Source organism: Theropithecus gelada, chromosome 7a (assembly GCF_003255815.1).
Source record: "Theropithecus gelada isolate Dixy chromosome 7a, Tgel_1.0, whole genome shotgun sequence".
Lineage (NCBI taxonomy): Eukaryota > Metazoa > Chordata > Mammalia > Primates > Cercopithecidae > Theropithecus > Theropithecus gelada.
Window position 1 is genome coordinate 51,541,548 of NC_037674.1, and position 18,400 is coordinate 51,559,947.

The following is an 18,400-nucleotide window of genomic DNA, read 5'->3' on the forward strand; positions in this document are numbered from 1 at the left end:
CTTTTATTGTGCTTATTTATTTGTTGTATCTCTATGGATTAAACTTTTCTAAAAGTCAGTTTCACTTTTGTTTTTTATTTCTGATGCTTTCCTTCAAAAAGGTAGAGAAACTGTGGGGTATTCTATGTCTTTAAATTTTTTAATGATACCTTTACAGGTCTTAGCCATAAGAAATTCTATATTCCACACTTGCTAATAAATAAAACATGACATATAATTTAGAAGTTCACACATTCAGGCCAGGAGTGGTGGCTCACGCCTATAATTGCAGCACTTTGGGAGGCCAGGGGAGTTGCTTGAGGCGGATTACTTGAGGCCAGGAGTTCGAGACCAGCCCGGCCAACATGGTAAAACCCCGTCTCCACTAAAAATACGAAAGTAAGCCTAGTGTGGTAGTGCGCACCTGTAATCCCAGCTACTCGGGAGTCTGGGGCAGAAGAATCACTTGAACCTGGGAGGCCAAGGTTGCAGTGAGCTGAGATCGCACCACTGCACTCCAGCCTGGGTGACAGAGGGGGATTCTGTCTCAAAAAACAAAAAAAAGTTCACATATTCAAATGGGTGAACATTTCTGTCTTCGTGGTCCTCCAATTAAATATTCTGTACTAGGCCGGGTGCGGTGGCTCACGCCTGTAATTGCAGCACTTTGGGAGGCCAAGGCGGGCAAATCACGAGGTCAGGAGTTCGAGACCAGTCTGGTCAAAGTAGTGAAACCTCGTCTCTACTAAAAACACATACAAAAAGTAGCCAGATATGCTTGTAATCCCAGCTACTCGGGAGGCTGAGGCAGGAGAATCACTTGAACTTGGGAGGCGGAGGTTGCAGTGAGCAAGATTGCGCCATTGCACTCCAGCCTGGGTGGCAGTGCCAGACTCCATCTCAAAAAAACAAAAAAATCTTCTAAATACCAGCTTCCTTCAGAGAGAAGATAGTAAATGGTAATTTGTTTACGAAAGATAAATCACTGGCCAGGCGCGGTGGCTCACGCCTATAATCCAAGGCAGGCGGATTATGATATCAAGAGATCAAGACCATCCTGGCCAAGATGGTGAAACCCCTGAGAGTACAGGCGTGAGCCACCACGCCCGGCCAAAAAAACAAATTTTAAGGGTTGCTTATAGTTTATCTTCCCATGCTGTTTCCCAGTCTGTCCGTCCTCCCTCCCTCCCTCCCTCCCTTCCTTCCTTCCTTCCTTCCTTCCTTCCTTCCTTCCTTCCTTCCTTCCTTCCTTCCTTCCTTCCTTCCTCTTTTCTTTCTTTTTTTATTTTTTAATTTTGTTATAGAGACAGGGTGTTGCTTTGTTGCCTAGGCTGGTCTGGAACTCCTGGACTTAAGTGATCCTCCTGCCTTAGCCTCCCAAAGTGTTGGGGTTACAGGTGTGAAGCATTGCACCCAGCCTCAGTTCATTTTTTCTCCCCAGAGGTGACCATTATTACCAGTTTTTTGTGTATCCTACAAATACTTATATGCATATATAAATTCCTATAATACTTTTTGCTTACTAATTGTCATATTATTTGTTTCATATACTATATACTTAGATATACACCGTATGGTTTCTGAATTTTATTCTCTTCCTTAACATTCCTTTTGTTTTTTTTGTTGTTTTTTTTTTGAGACAGAGTCTGGCTGTGTCACCCAGGCTGGGGTGCCATGCAGTGGTGCAGTCTCAGCTCACTGCAGCCTCTGCCTCCCGGGCTTCAGTGATCCTCCCACTTGTGGGACTATAGGCGTGTGCCATCATGCTGGGCAAATTTTTGTATTTTTTGTAGAGACGGGTTTTGTCATGTTGTTTAGGCTGGTCTTGAACTCCTGGCTCAAGCAGTCCAACCACCGTGGCCTCCCAGAGTGCTGGGATTATAGATTGGAGCCAGCGCACCTGGCCTAAAATTCCTGTCTTTATGCATCAGGTTGTTACGCATCTTTTGGCTGTGTTAGGCATGACCTTCAGTGCAATGTTGCATAATGGTGGTAATAGCAGACCTGCTGGCCTTCCCATCTTTAATACAAAAAAATTATGGGGCTTATGTGTGATGGATTTTATGCAGTGCATTTTCAGCATCTGTTGAGAAGGTTATATACTTTTTTTCTTTTCCTGTTAACATAAAAATTGCTTTGATAGATCTCCTGATGTTAAACCAAGTCTTTACATTCCTTGGAGAAGCCTATAATGTGAGAGCTATTTTTACTGTGAAGTTTTTTGGTTTTGTTTTGTTTTGTTTTTGTTTTTGTTTTTGTTTTTTGAGACAAAGTCTCGCTCTTTTTCCCAGGCTGAAGTGCAGTGACACGATCTCAGCTCACTGCAACCTTTGCCTGTCGGGTTCAAGTGATTCTCCTGCCTCAGCCTCCTGAGTAGCTGGGATTACAGATGCCCACCACCATGCCTGGCTAATTTTTGTATTTTTAGTAGAGACGGGGTTTTGCAGTGTTGGTCAGGCTGGTCTCAAACTTCTGACCTCAGGTGATCCGCCTGCCTTGGCCTCCCAAAGTGCTGGGATTACAGGCGTGAACCACCGCACCTAGCCTTTTTTTTTTTTTTTTTTTTTTGAGACGGGGTCTTGCTCTGTCGCCCAGGCTGAGTGCAGTGGCGCGATCTCAGCTCCTCCTGGGTGCACGCCATTCTTCTGCGTCAGCCTCCTGAGTAGCTGGGACTACAAGCACCCACCACTACATACGGCTTATTTTTTGTATTTTTAGTAGAGCTAGGGTTTCATCGTGTTAGCCAGGATGGTCTCAATCTCCTGACCTCGTGATCTGCCCACCTCGGCCTCCCAAAGTGCTGTGATTACAGGCATGATGAGCCACTGTGCCCGGCAAGTTTTTTTTTTTTTTTGAGACAGAGTCTCGCTCTGTCACCCAGCTAGAGTGCAGTGGTACCATCTCGTCTCACTGCAACTTCCGCCTCCCGGGTTCAAGTGATCCTCTTGCCTCAGCCTCCCGAGTAGCTGGGACTACAGGTGCGCATCACCACGCCCAGCTAAGTTTTTTGTATTTTTAGTAAAGGCTGAGTTTCACCATGTTGGCCAGGATGGTCTCGATCTCTTAACCTCATGGCCTGCCCGCCTCGGCCTCCCAAAGTGCTGGGATTACAGGCGTGAGCCACCGAGCCTGGCCTATTTTTTTTTAAGGAAGATATTTGACAATTCCTTTTGTTTGTGTTTAAATTTCCATTTCTTTGATTTTCAGCAATCACTAGTTTTTTGTTTTTGTTTTTGTTTTTTTTTTTGAGACAGAGTCTCACTGTGTCGCCCAGGCTGGAGTGCAATGGCGCGATCTCGACTCACTGCAACCTCTGCCTCCCGGGTTCAAGCGATTCTCCTGCCTCAGCCTCCTGAGTAGTTAGGATTACAGGCGTCCACCACCACGCCTGGCTAATTTTTGTATTTTTAGTAGAGATGGGGTTTTACCTTGTTGGTCAGGCTGGTCTCGAACTTCTGACCTCAGGTGATCCGCCTGCCTTGGCCTCCCAAAATTCTGGGATTACAGGTGTGAGCCACCGCGCCCAGCCTGCAATCACTAGTATTTCTAAAAGGAAAATTTAAAAGTTCCTTTGTTCTTCATCTTCTGTCTGCCCTCTAAATGTTAATATTCTTGAGACTCAATAATTAATTAATTCATTTATCGTAGGTATTTATTAAGTAAGTGCTTTGTGGCAGACACAGTACTAGGAACTATGTGAATAAAATAGATATGATCCCTGTCTTCAGGGAACTTACCTCCCTGTTGCTAGATTTTTTTTCCTTTCAGTCTGACTTCCCCACTGCTTATAGTTATTTTTTGAGGTGGGAGAAGGGGAACCAAACTCATCATCTCATTCCTTTGCTTAAAGATGTCTATTGAATCTTTTATGTTTATAGGACCATGTCTGGAATTTGACGTGTAGCATACAAGCGCCTTCCCGGTCTGGTTCAGTTCCCATGTTCACACATCTCCCACTGTTCTCCCTCATACACATTGGACACACTAGCTATGTGATATCCCCAATAAGCCCTGTTCTTTTATGACCCTGATTTGAAACATTTTGTTTTCTCTGACTAGAATACTTTTCTCTGCCTGACAAATTCCTACTCATCCTTCAAGGCACTCCTAAAAAAATTTTTTTATATCCGTAGAGAAAGTTTGAATCCTATAGCATTCTGTTCATAGAGCCTTCCTAGAACTTATTACATTATATGGTGAAGACTTATTTATACATCTGTCTCCATAGTTAAATGATTGTAAACTGCTTGGAATAGGGTCTGTATGTCTCTGTGTGTGTCTTCTCACTTGATCTTAGCCAAAGGCCTAGGAGCGATCTATATTGTGTCTTCTCAACAACTACTGTACTGATTAGCACAGAATGGGCCCTCAGCAAATACTTGTTGTGAATGTTTGACTAATTCTTTCTTCTCCCCTTCCCTAAGTTTTTCTTTAAAAGTGTATGGTGCTTGTGGTGATATATACTTATAAAATTGTGTATTTATTAGTATGTTTCCATTGAATTCAATTTTTTTTTTTTTTTTTGAGACAGAGCCTCACTCTGTCGCCCAGGCTGGAGTGCAGTGGTGCGATCTTGGCTCACTGCAAGCTCTGCCTCCCGAGTTCACGCCATTCTCTCACCTCAGCCTCCTGAGCAGCTGGGACTACAGGCGCCCGCCACCATGCCCAGCTAATTTTTTATATTTTTTAGTAGAGACAGGGTTTCACCGTGCTAGCCAGAATGGTCTCGATCTCCTGACCTCGTGATCCGCCCTCCTTGGCCTCCCAAAGTGCTGGGATTACAGGCGTGAGCCACCACACCCGGCCTGAATTCAATTTTTAAATCATTAAAAACATGAAAACACTTGTGTAGGGTGATGGGATTATGACTGGCCTTTCACTTTTTTGCAAATTTTTGTTATTACATTGTTTTATAATATGATAAAATTAGAAAATATACTTAAAACTTTTCCCAAATGCAGTAAGAGCCTATTTAAGAAAGCATTATCTCTTTTAAAATCACATTTTAAGAAAAGGCAATGTTTTCCTGATAAGTGGAAAATATTTGAGATAAACCAGTAAATATTAAAGGGACTGGATTTGTTTCCTTTTTTGGTACATTAACAAAGTGCTTATGGAAAAATTGTAGTTTTAGTTTGGAAATTCATCAAACCTCTTGCTGCCTTATAGCAAACCAGTGTCTTTGCTCAGAGTCTGTCTCCCAGCAGATTAATGTGGACTGAAGGTATCAAAATATATAAAAAGGCAGTAATTCACAATGAAGGAGAGAGGCATGAGAGGAAGGAGTTCATTAATGCATCCGTCACTGAAATAATGGAGAAATGGCATATTTGTTGAAATACAGAAGTATCTTCAAATTTGGTAAAAGCCAGACATTGCGGCTGGGTGTGGTGGCTCATGCCTGTAATCTCAGCACTTTGGAAGTCTGATGCGGGTGGATCACAAGGTCAGGAGATTGAGACCATCCTGGCTAACATGGTGAAACCCCGTCTCTACTAAAAATACAAAAAAAATTAGCTGGGCATGGTGACAGGCGCCTGAAGTCCTAGCTACTTGGGAAGCTGAGGCAGGAGAATGGTGTGAACCCGGGAGGCGGAGCTTGTAGTGAACCGAGATTGTGCCACTGCTCTCCAGCTTGGGCGACAGAGCAAGATTCCGTCTCAAAAACAAAAAAAAAAGAAAGCCAGACATTGCGTCTTACATTGAATCACTTTCCTTATTTCGGTTTTCATTGCAGGATGACTGACTACATTTTTTCATGGTATTTGTTCTGCACAACACCTGTATCAACACCTGCTTCTTTATTGTATTGAGACCTTTCCATAGTTAGTTTGCGCTGTTAAAAGGAGCTTGTGCCTAGGATGGCAGTGTTAATCTCTGGAGCTGCCAGAGTAGTCTGAAAGTAGGGACAAAAAGATGGGAACTGAAGTCTAAATACTTCTGGCCTCAGCTTTTTCTTTATAGCCACAGAGCCCTGAATGAGGAAGAATTGGTCCTTTAAAAAAGTGTTTTCAGTTGAATGCTTATTTCTTTTGTTTTTCTTTCTTTCTTGTCACCCAGGCTGGAGTACATACTGCAACCTCCGCCTCCTGGGTTCAAGCAATTCTCCTGTATCAGCCTCCTGAGTAGCTGGGATTACAGGAGCAAGCCAGCATGCCTGGTTAATTTTTGTATTTTTAGTAGAGATGAGATTTCACCCTGTTGGCCAGGCTGGTCTCAAACTTCTGACCTCAGGTGATCCACCTACCTTGGTCTCCCAAGGTGCTGGGGATTATAGGTGGGAACCACTGCACCTGGCCTTTTTTTTTTTTTTTTTTTTTTTGAGATAGAGTCTCAGTCACCCAGGCTGGAGTACAGTGGTATGATCTTGGTGCTCTACAGCCTTGGCCTCCTAGGCTCAAGCAATCCTCCCACCTCAGCTCCCCGAGTAGCTGGGACCACAGGCATGTGCCACCATGCATGGCTAATTTTTAAATTTTTTTGTAGAGATGGGTCTCACCATGTTGCCCAGGCTGGTCTCTAACTCCTGGGCTCAAGCAGTCCTCCCACCTTGGCCTTCCAAAGTGCTGGGATTATAGATGTGAGCCACCACTCCTGGCCTGAACACATATTTCTAGTTTAAATGTATGGTTTTTTATAAAATGGATTAGAGAGATTGCATTGATAGAGGCTAAAGGGAAGCAACAGAGGTCATATGATTCTAAGAAACTCTATCTCTGTTGAAAGAAGTTTTAGTTGAAATAAATGTTGAAAGAAATGACCAGAGTAAAGAAAAAAGAGAATGAACATTCATCCAATCAGAGACAACCAAGTGCTAGGTATGGCAGTGGGTGCTCTTCCATCCGTTTCTCATTCAAAGTGAGGAAATTGAGGCTCAGAGAGGTTAAATGACTTGCCCAAATAACACACAGTAGTGAATAAGAAGATGGATTGGTACTTTATAATCTCCAAAACCACACTAAACTTTCTCCTTTGTGGTTAGCTGACTGACATTTCAGGAGACAAAAGTTTTTTTAAAATTTTATTTCAGGAGCAGGTTTCTTATCGGTCTGGCTCTTCACTCTCCTAGGTTGTCTTGGGTTATAGGATTGAAGGTACTACCTGTGGAACTGAGAGTGCCAGCACATTATTCTTGACCTCTTGAGTGACTAGTTCCTTACCCAAAGCTCATCTCAAAATTATAGCTGCTCTTGAAAGTTTGATGTAACATGTAGACTATGTTGTTGGTTTTATTCTCTCTGATACCATTATTTGAACACTAGTGAATTGTGTCCAGTGTGTACCCTGCTTAATTGACAGCTTTCTCAGCTGTTTTATAGCAGGTTCTCCAGTATCTTTATCTTCATGGCTATAGTCAAGAAACTTGTTTTTATTTATTTAAACATGATTATGGGAGTAGGTAATTATAGTATGCTTTCTGACTATGCAGGAACAAATCTTACCCTTGAGGCCAGGCAGGCATGGTGGCTCATGCCTGTAATTCTAGCACTTTGGGAGGCTGAGGAAGGCGGATTGCTTGAGCCCAAGAATTTGAGATCGGCCTGGGCTACATGGCGAAACCCCGTCTCTACTAAAAAATGAAAAAATTAGTCAGGCATGATGACGCGTGCGTGTAGTCTCAGCTACTCAGGAGACTGAGGCAGGAGGATCAGTTGAGCCCAGGAGGTTGAGGCTGCAGTGAGCCATGATCGCTCCACTCCATCCTTGGTGATAGAGCAACACCCTGTCTCAAGCAAAACAAAACAAATCTTACTCTTACCTGAAAAACTGGTTAAGGAGAGTTGTAAGTGGTAATGTTAGTTTCTCCATATTATCGATTCAGATCTTATCCCAAAGGAAGACCAGAGCTGTTTGAACTCCAGCTCTTCCTTAGCTGCCAGGTGTTAACAACTTGTGTTTCATAAGCGTAGATAGATTCAAACCACTGTTCTGGACTTAAAATATTTTCTAAGCTGTGACTCATCTTTTGACCCATTCTTTCTCAAAATTTTAATTTTGAGAATTTCAGTTATCCCTTCTGAAGAGTGTGTTGCTCATTAAAGTTGCTGGGACTTGTTTTTCTGGTAACCAATAGGGCTACAAATTAGTTTGTACTCAGTGGTTATGTTAAACCCATGTGTAAACAGAGGGAGAAATCTGATTAACTGTCTAAAGGAAGGTTGTTGACGATGAGACCCTTCTTTCTGACTCCTTTTAGAGGTTCATCTCTTCCACCAGAGGGATGGGTATGCAGGAGGGTAATCTGAGGCTGAACAGAGCAGGTGCTATGCGTGTGTATTTGTATCTGTAAATATCACATCACTGTTTACAGTACACTGGACTCTCTACATGCAAGGCCTGGTCAGACCAAACCAGGAGGAACTGTTCCTGTGCTTAAAGCCAAGAATAACATCCTGACCAGCAGGGGGACAGAGGTCAGTTCAAGGCAACAGCTCTTGGGAGCTACAGAACACTAAGAAACTTGGAGTAACTGAGCTTAATAAAAAGGAAGGCAAGATGTACTTTGAAGGAAGTGTGTGAAACCTGTGTGCCTTTCTCTTATTAGGACATGGTTTGTTTATGAAAAATGAAAAGATCTTTTTTTTTTTTGAGACAGTCTCATACTGTCTCCTGGGCTGGAGTGTAGTGGCACAATCTTGGATCACTGCAACCTCCGCCTCCTAGGTTCAAGCTATTCTGCTGCCTCAGCCTCCCAAGTAGCTGGGATTACAGGCACCTGCCACCACACCCTGTTAATTTTTTGTATTTTTAGTAGAGACAGGGTTTCACTATGTTGGCCAGGCTGGTCTCGAACTCCTGACCTCGTGATCCGCTCGCCTTGGCCTCCCAAAGTGCTAGGATTACAGGCGTGAGCCACTGTGCCCGGCCAAAAAATGAAAAGTTATCTTAACAGATGGATATGTGATGAGTTCATATCACCTCTTGGTCATTTAGATTTTCTGATTCTACTTATACATTGATTCATCTGTTGATTATTTCTTATTAGAAATTGTATACCCAGCTAAGTAGCAGGAAAAATATGTTCTATTATTCTGGTGTTTTATTCTATAAGCAACATCAGAGAGGCCCACTAGAGAACTGGATTTAAAATATAATAGGTTAATTAAAAATCAGTTACCATGTCTCAGCCGGGCGCGGTGGTTCACACCTGTAATCCCAGCACTTTGGGAGGCTGAGGTGGGTGGATAACGAGGTCAGGAGTTCGTGAGGCAGGAGAATGGCATGAACCGGTGAGGCGGAGCTTGCAGTGAGCCAAGATTGCGCCACTGCACTCCAGCCTGGGCAATAGAGTGAGACTCCGTCTCAAAAAAACAAACAAACAGGTACCAAGTCTCCTGGGGAATTTACTGACTGGCTAGAGTTTTATTTCTGGGATCTTTCTGTGCTCACTTCTTTTTCCTTCCATCTTTCCTCATTCTGATGCTGGCCACTCACTCCACAGAGGCAAGTCAAACTATTTTCTCTGGCGTGGCTTCACCTGGTTCCAGGCCAAAATGATCTTCTCAAAACTTTTCTTCATGGCCTTTATTTCTTGGCTCTTTTCATGCACTTTGCCTGATTGGTTTTGCTGGTGCTTTCCTTCTCCAATGGTGTAAGCTATGTTGCCTTAATTGTAAGGCTGTAAAGCTCAGGTGCAGCCTCAGGCCGTTTAGACTTTCCCCAAGTACTTTTGTCCTTTCCTAGAAATTGGAGGATGAATCAGATGCTCTGTTATGAGGTATTGCTGACTCTCCTGGGATTTTAGTTTGCCAGTTGTTTAACCAGTGTGTAGCAATTTGGATTGTATTTGCAAGGTAGGACTTGTTGCCAAGACTCCGAAGTAGGTCATTGCTATTATGCTTTTTCTCTTTATTTTTCTTTTCTATATATATATATATAATTTTTTTTTTCTAGAGACAGGGTCTCACTGTGTTGGCCAGGCTAGAATTGGCCTCAAGTGATCTTCCTGCCTTGGCCTCCCAAAGTGCTAGGATTACAGGTGTGAGCCACCGCACCCAGCCCTCCCTTTCTTTTTCTTTCTTTTTTTTTTTTTTTGAGGTGGAGTCTCGCCCTGTCGCCCAGGCTGAAGTGCAATGGCACGATCTTGGCTCACTACAACCCTGCCTCCTGAGTTCAAGCGATTCTTCTGCCTCAGCCTCCTGAGTAGCTGGGAGTACAGGCGCATGCCACCACGCCCAGCTAAGTTTTGTATTTTTAGTAGAGACAGGGTTTCACCATATTGGCTGGGCTGATCTCGAATTCCTGACCTCGTGATCCACCCTCCTCAGCCTCCCAAAGTGCTGGGATTACAGGCATGAGCCACCGCACCCAGCCACATCTTTTTTTTTTTTTTTTTTTTTTTTTTGAGACGGAGTCTGGCTCTGTAGCCCAGGCTAGAGTGCAGTGGCCAGATCTCAGCTCACTGCAAGCTCCGCCTCCCGGGTTCACGCCATTCTCCGGCCTCAGCCTCCCGAGTAGCTGGGACTACAGGCGCCCGCCACCTCGCCCGGCTAGTTTTTTGTATTTCTTAGTAGAGACAGGGTTTCACCGTGTTAGCCAGGATGGTCTCGATCTCCTGACCTCGTGATCCACCCGTCTCGGCCTCCCAAAGTGCTGGGATTACAGGCTTGAGCCACCGCGCCCGGCCTCATTTTTTTTTCTTTGAAACAGAGTCTCGCTCTGTCACCCAGGCTGGAGTGCAATGGCACGATCTTGGCTACTGTAACCTCCACATCCTGGGTTCAAGCAATTTTCCTACCTCATCCTCCTGAGTAGCTGGGATTACAGACATGCACCACCATACCTGGCTGATTTTTGTATTTTGAGTAGAGACAGGGTTTCATCATGTTGGCCAGGCTGGTCTTGAATTCCTGACCTCAAATGATACACCCACCTTGGCATCCCAAAGTGCTGGGATTATAGTTGTGAGCCACCATGCCCAGCCCTCCCTTTATTTTTCAATTGAAAAATTAGCAAAGACAGAATTACCTTGTCCATGGTCACATGGTAAGCTAGTTTTATACCTTTTGAAGCAAACCTCATTTTTGTATTCCTTATACCTCTCAGTGCAAGTATTAGCTTAACAAATAACAGGTGCTTATGGCCAGGCATGGTGGCTCACACCTGTAATCCTAGCACTTCGGGAGGCCTTGGAGGGCGGATCACAAGGTCAGGAGTTCGCGAACAGCCTGGCTAATATGGTGAAACCCCATATTTACTAAAAATACAAAAAATTAGCTGGGCGTAGTACTCGGAAGGCTGAGGCAGGAGAATTGCTCGAACCTGGGAGGCAGAGGTTGTGGTGAGCTGAGCTCGGGCAACTGCACTACATACAGCCTGGGAGATAGAGTGAGTGACACTCTATCTCAAAAAACAAAAACAAAAACAAAACAAAAAAACACAAATAACAGGTGCTTGTTAAATATGAATAAATAACTCATAACTGTGGGTTGATTGGGAATAGAAGTATGGTTAAAATTCAGAATTCTCATCAGATTCATCATACTGTAGACAAACAGCTGAGAAAAGTTTCTGGATGGAAGGGACAGAATAGCTGTGCATGAAGCTTTTAGTAGTGTAGAATGCCTACAAAAAAATTATTCCTGACTGGGCATGGTGGCTCACACCTGTAATCCCAGCACTTTGGGAGGCTGAGGTGGACGGATCATGAGGTGAGGAGTTGGAGACCAGCCTGGCCAATATGGTGAAACCTTGTCTCTACTGAAAATACAAAAATTAGCTGGGCGTGGTGGTGTGCGCCTGTAGTCCCAGCTACTTGGGAGGCTGAGGCAGAAGAATCACTTGAACCCAGGAGGCAGATGTTGCAGTGAGCCAAGATCGCGCCACTGCACTCCAGCCTGGGCGACAGAGCAAGACTGTCTAAAAAAAAGGGAAAAAAAAAATCCCAATTTAGCTCACAGCTGCAATCCCAGCACTTTGGGAATGCAAGATGGAATGATCACTTGAGCACTGGAGTTCAAGACCAGCCTGGCCAACAAAGGGAGTCCTCGTCTCTACAAAAAAGTCAAAAAAAATTACCCAGGTGTGGTGATATGCACCTGTAGTCACAGCTACTCAGAAGGCGGAGACGGGAGGATCCCTTGAGCCCAGGAGTTTAAGGCTGCAATGAGCAGTGATTGTGCCACTGCACTCCAGTCTGCTGGGTGACAGAGTGAGACATTGTCTCAAAAAAAAAAAAAAAAAAAAAAAAAAAAAAATGCTGAGGGTAGCAGCTCATGTCTGTAATCCCAGCACTTTGAGAGGGATAGTGAGAGGATCTCTTGAGCCCCAGAGTTTGAGACCAATCCTGGGCTATGTAGTGAGACCTTGTCTCTACTAAAAATAACAAAGAAATTACTGGGTATGGTGACACATGCAATGGCTATAGTCCCAGCTACTCGAGAGGCTGAGGCAGGAGGATTGTTTGAGCCCAGGAGGTTGAAGCTGCAGTGAGCCAAGATTGTGCCACTACATTCCAGCCTGGGTCACAGAGTGAGACCCTGTCTCAAAAAAAGAAAAAAAAAAAAATCCCAATTTAAATCATTCTAAAATGAAGAAAGACAAAAGTAGTTTGTCTAAAAAGGAAATTGGTTATAATGTAAGGAGAAATAGGGTGAGAGTACATAAATGAACATGAATTAGTTGAGAGATAGAAACAGTTCTGGAAGCAGGCATCTTGCCAGCCTGGCTCAGACAGTAAAAATGAAAAATTTCCTCCCCTTTCCAAAACCACTATCCAGAGGGGCTATTACTGACTGTGGATACTAGTATCCAGTTTTGGGGTTGCCATGTAAAGCATGAAAAGGTGCAGTGGGGTCAGTCAGCACAAAGAATAGCTGCTCTTTTGATTTGTTAAATTCTTCTTAATAGTTTTATTGGTTCCAAATTCCAAAGCCAAAACCATTTTCTGATTCTTTTGCTGTGTCCAGTTGGCTTGTGGGACCAAAGCAGCAGCTGAGACTGCTATACTACACTGTGTATTAGGCAATAATCCTTTGGAAGGCCTGGCCACTTTTCTTTTTTTTTTCTTTTTCTTTTTTTTTTTTTGAGACAGTTTTGCTCTTGTTGCCCAGGCTGGAGTCCAATGGCGTGATCTCAGCTCACTGCAACCTCTGCCTCTTGGGTTTAAGCAGTTCTCCTACCTCAGCCTCCCAAGTAGCTGAGACTACAGGCGTGCACCACCACATCTGGCTAGTTTTGTGTTTTTAGTAGAGATGGAGTTTCACCATGTTGGTCAGGCTGGTCTTGAACTCCTGACCTCAAGTGATCCTCCTGCTTCCACCTCCCAAAATGTGGCCTCCCAGCTTTTTTTTTTTTTGCTTTGGGACCAGTAATTTGCATTTCATTCAGAATAGCTCTTCTCCCCCCTCATTTTTTCATGCATACCTGTGCTAAGTCCTGTTCTCTGAACCTAGATCTGGCTTCTGGCTTCACTGAATTATACAAATTTTAACTATTTCAGTTTCAGACCTGTTTCTACCTTTTTGTTTGTCTTTCCCTGCTCCCTGTAGCAAACTGGTTCAGACTTGCTTGGGGAAGGGATGATAGTTTTTACTTGTTTGTTTTTTGACTCCATAAATATATTCTCTTCTTACTAATTATTCTTTCTTTCTTTGTCAAACAGGCTACCAAGCAGTTTCTCGAAGAGATTAACAAGTGGACAGTTCAGTACAATGTTTCCCCGCTGTCTTGGAATGTGGCTGTCAAGTTCCTCATGGCAAGGAAGTTTGATGTGCTCCGTGCCATAGAATTGTTCCACTCCTACAGAGTATGTTGCTCAGGGGTGGACTAGACCTGTGGCAGCTGGGCTTAGTGTTGCTGTTGTCCCTATCATGCTCGACACACACATCGGTTCTCTAAGTGTTCCTCCCCACTCCCATAAAAAATGAATCCATATCTAGGAGCCTTTGTGAGAGCTGAAGCTGGGCAAGGCAGCTGCTGGAAGTCACTACTTTTGTATCTAAGTTTTGATTGTACACCAGGATGCCACATCTAATGATTGAGATGGAGGAAGTAGCCTGACAGCATCCTGGTGGCAGGACAGGGGTTCACCCTTCCTAGAATTTTAATCCTAGCTCTTTTCACTGGATTCTGGCCACATGAAAATCTGTTGGTTTTTAGGATGTCTAGGGCTTTTAGAAACTTGCCATTCAGATGAATGCTGAGCTTAGTGGGCAGTTTAGGAAGGGAAGTTGTTTTTAATTTTTTTTTTTAATTTTTATTTTTTTTTAGAAAGGGAAGTTTTAACCCTGGAAAAGAAGAGCAACTGCATATTAGCTAGGTCCATTATCTTAAAGCATCTTTATGCAAATGTAGCGGCATCTGGATTTTACTTTGTTTTGATTTTTGTTTTTTGAGGGGGCATACACTTTGGTTTTGTGCTTCTGTTTGCTTTCTCAGTTTGTAGTGTCTTTGATAAAACACTATACAGCATGTTACTTTGGGGTCAGAATCCTTCTAAAGAAATACAAAATCTCCCTAAAAAAAAACTGGGATAACAAGCACTAGGATTAGCTTAACTGAAGTTCGGTTACATCTATGTTGTGGACCAACTCATTCAATATTTATTCATTTACTCAACAGATACTTATTTTATACTTACTGTGTTCCAGGGGCAGAGATTACTATTTAGAAAGAGAGACTAGGGCTGGGTGCAGTGGCTCATGCCTTTAATCCCAGCACTTTGGGAGGCCAAGGCAGGTGGATCACTTGAGGTCAGGAGTTTGAGACCAACCTGACCAAAATGGCAAAACCGTATCTCTACTAAAACTACAAAAATTATTTGGGTGTAGTGGCACCCACATTTCCAGCTACTCAGGAGGCTGAGGAAGGAGAATCACTTGAACCAAAGAAGTGGAGGTTGCAGTGAGCCGAGATCACACTATTGCATTCCAACCTGGGCAACAGAGTGAGACTCTGTGAAGGAAGGAAGGGAGGGAGGGAGGGAGGGAGCTCAAGTGATCTGCCCACCTCAGCCTCCCAAAGTACTGGGATTATAGGCGTGAGTCACCGTCCCCAGCCTAAGAGGTTTAAAAACAAGCAGTTGATGAAATGGGACAAACCAAGATAATATTTTTTTTTGTTATCGATATGTAAAGGTAGAGAATGTCTCTGGAGAAAGGAAATGTAAGTGGTCAACCTTGTCATTTAAGAGGAGGACTGAAGAGGCAGGGTGCGGTAGCTCACACCTGTAATCCCAGCACTTTGGGAGGCCGAGGCAGGTAGATCACTTCAGCCCTGGAGTTCGAGACCAGCCTGGGCAACATGGCAAAACCCCGTCTGTACAAAAATTAGCCAGGCATGGTGGCATGTGCCTGTAATCCCAGCTACTCAGGAGGCTGAGGCAAGAGAGTATCTTGGATGCAGAGGTTGCGGTGAGCCAAGACCATGCCACTGCACTCCAGCCTCGGCGACAGTGTGAGACTCGGTCTTGATTGAAAAAAAAAAAAAGAATCTGGTCATCAGAGTGAGGAAAATGAAGTCGTCGTAGCTGCTGTTGGAGACAATATCAGGTGGAGAGAAGACTCCTATTTAAACATAGGAGAGGCCTAAACCTAGAAAATGTGTGAGGATGTATGCGTCCAGACATTTTTGAGGTCCATATTTTAGTGTCCTGGTACCATGTCAGTGCTGCTGCATGTTTAAGAACCTTGATCCTGCACCTGAATGTAACATACTGGTTACTCTTCAGGGTTAGGATTAGGATTCTTACTGAGTCAGAGAAAAATACCCTACCTGAGGGGCTGATAAAGTAGATTTGGACAGGAATTCTGAAAATGCTTGGCTGGCTTGGAGGCAGGTTACAAAGAAATTCATAATCCATGTAGTTGACTTCATTATTCATTTAGCTGAATTCTTTTTGTTTTTTGTTTTTTTTTTTGAGACAGAGTCTCATTCTGTTGCCCAGACTGGAGTTGCAGTGGTGCTATCTTGGCTCACTGCAACCTCCACCTTCTGGGTTCAAGCGATTCTCCTGCCTCAGCCTCCTGAGTAGCTGGGATTATGGGCACGCACCACCATGCCAGGCTAATAGCCGAGACAAGGTTTCACCATGTTGGCCAGGCTGGTCTGGAACTCCTGACCTCAGGTGACCTGCCTGCCTCAGCCTCCCAAAGTGGTGGGATTACAGGCGTGAACCACCGCACCCGGCCCATTTAGTTGAATTCTAGTTCAACTAAATGAAGTAGAGTTAGTTATGAAATTTATTTAGTTACGAAATTTATAATTCATTCATTCACTGATAACCACCTTATCTCTGAGATTTGGTGGTTACATGGCACTGTCCTGAATATACAGTATTTTCATATTAATACATTTTGGAATGCTTCCTTTTTAGGAAACTCGAAGGAAGGAAGGCATTGTGAAGCTGAAACCTCATGAGGAACCTCTTCGTTCTGAGATCCTCAGTGGAAAATTCACCATCTTAGTGAGTGTTTAGGGACCCTATCTTGTAGGGCCTTATTACTTCCTTTTTTAACTGGTGTCCTGTTTGGACTTTGTTCCTATATACCTTATCCTGAATCTAGAGAGTCTCCACAGTTAGGAGCAGATGTGAAACAGCCATGCAGTTCGGTATAAAATTATTTTAGTAACAACTGAATTACTAATAGTTTCTAGTAATTACAGTTATGAATGATAATTGAATAATTAAATTATGGAAAATCAGTTGTACAGTAGACTTAGAAAAGTTTCTTCAGTTGGTCCATTAAGGTTAATCATGGTCTTTGGGATAGGTATGCAATGTGTCAGACACCCATGCTTCCATACTTAACACAAGCTCTCCACTTAGTTGAGACCTCAGCCTTTCAAGTAAACATACAATGGCACTTTTAAGGCAGAGGGTGGAAATCATGATCCTGTTCCCTGGTTCTCTGCTGCTGCTTGTTTCTTTTGCCATTCTGCCAGGGAAGTTAGCTAGGAAGCCGGTGCAGAGCCATCCTTTGATCTGTCTGCAGTTGAAGAGCAAAGAGAATGTGTGTTTTTTTTTTTCTTGTCACAGAAATATGGTCCAGGGAGTCCTGAGAGAATCAGGCAAGGGATGATATTAACATTCTTCCCTTTGGGGAGCAATTGGTGAAGTCAGGGAATTATTCTTAGCATCTGTTTTCTACATGTATCAAACCCTTATCCAGTGTATGTCTTAGTAATTGCTGTGATTTTCTATTTGATTTTTTAAAATGTTTCTTGTTTTATTTGCTTTAGAATGTTCGGGACCCAACAGGAGCCTCCATTGCCCTCTTTACTGCCAGGTTGCATCATCCCCACAAGTCAGTCCAACATGTGGTACTTCAGGCTCTGTTTTACTTGCTAGACAGAGCTGTGGATAGGTAAGCACTGAGACTATTTTTTAGGTATTCTACATGCAGGTAGGAAAGTGACAGTTTTTTACTTGATTAAATTCAGCAGTGCCTTCACCATTCTCCTAGGATGTGCCCTGGGCAATGCTATGAATAGAAAACAGTCCCTGTCCTTCAGGATGCGGCATGTTTGCAGGCATTATCAAGATGGTGGGTGTTCTTTTTTTTATTTTATTTTATTTTTATTTTTATTTTTATTTTGAGACGGAGTCTTGCTCTGTCACCCAGGCTGGAGTGCAGTGGTGTGATCTCAGCTCACTGCAAGCTCCGCCTCCCAGGTTCACGCCATTCTCCTGCCTCAGTCTCCCGAGTAGCTGGGACTACAGGCACCTGCCACCGCGCCTGGCTAATTTTTTTTATTTTTAGTAGAGATGGGGTTTCAACGTAGTCTCGATCTCCTGACCTCGTGATCTGCCCGCCTCGGTCTCCCAAAGTGCTGGGATTATAGGCGTGAGCCACCGCGCCTGGCCGGTGGGTGTTCTCTTTACCACCTTGGCTCTATGTCAGGAAAACAGAAGCTGAGAAAGTCAATTATCGGCAATCTTCAGTGTATGGAAAACTACTTATTGGAAGAGAATGAAGGGGAGGTGACCTATGCTGGTTCTTTTTGCTCATATCAGAACCCTCTAGGGCCTCAGTTTCTTTGTCTGCATAACAGGAATAATGCCATTTAGTTCAGAGGATTTTGAGACTCAACATTCAGGGGAGGGCTGGGTGCAGTGGCTCACACCTGTAATCCCAGCACTTTGGGAGGCTGAAGTGGGCGGATTGCTTGAGGCAGGAGAATGACATGAACCTGGGAGGCGGGGCTTGCAGTGAGCCGAGATCATGCCACTGCACTCCAGCCTGGGCGACAGAGCGAGATTTCGTCTCAAAAAAAAAAAAAAAAAAATGGATTGGTAAACAGCATATACTTTTCTATCAACCAGTGCTACAGTTCCATCTAGAAGTCTTCTGGGATATAGGGCAGCCCAGCAGAAGATACACAGACAAAATAACTCAGAACCCAGGTTCTTAAAGGAGCAAGGAAGTTCCTTTAAGCAATGTGTAATTAAGAAAAGAGAGTGCTCAAGTTAAAGAAACTT

At 43.7% G+C, this 18,400-nt stretch overlaps 1 protein-coding gene across 1 annotated transcript in view; it reads left to right on the plus strand.

The window, feature by feature from the left end:
- Nucleotides 1-18,400, plus strand: part of PTPN9 (protein tyrosine phosphatase, non-receptor type 9) — a 109,271-nt gene that overhangs the window by 37,464 nt on the left and 53,407 nt on the right. Inside the window, exons 2-4 of the mRNA XM_025390255.1 lie at nucleotides 13,583-13,726; nucleotides 16,295-16,384; nucleotides 17,161-17,285. Coding sequence (XP_025246040.1) covers nucleotides 13,583-13,726; nucleotides 16,295-16,384; nucleotides 17,161-17,285 — 359 coding nt within the window. The remainder of the gene's footprint in view (nucleotides 1-13,582; nucleotides 13,727-16,294; nucleotides 16,385-17,160; nucleotides 17,286-18,400) is intronic.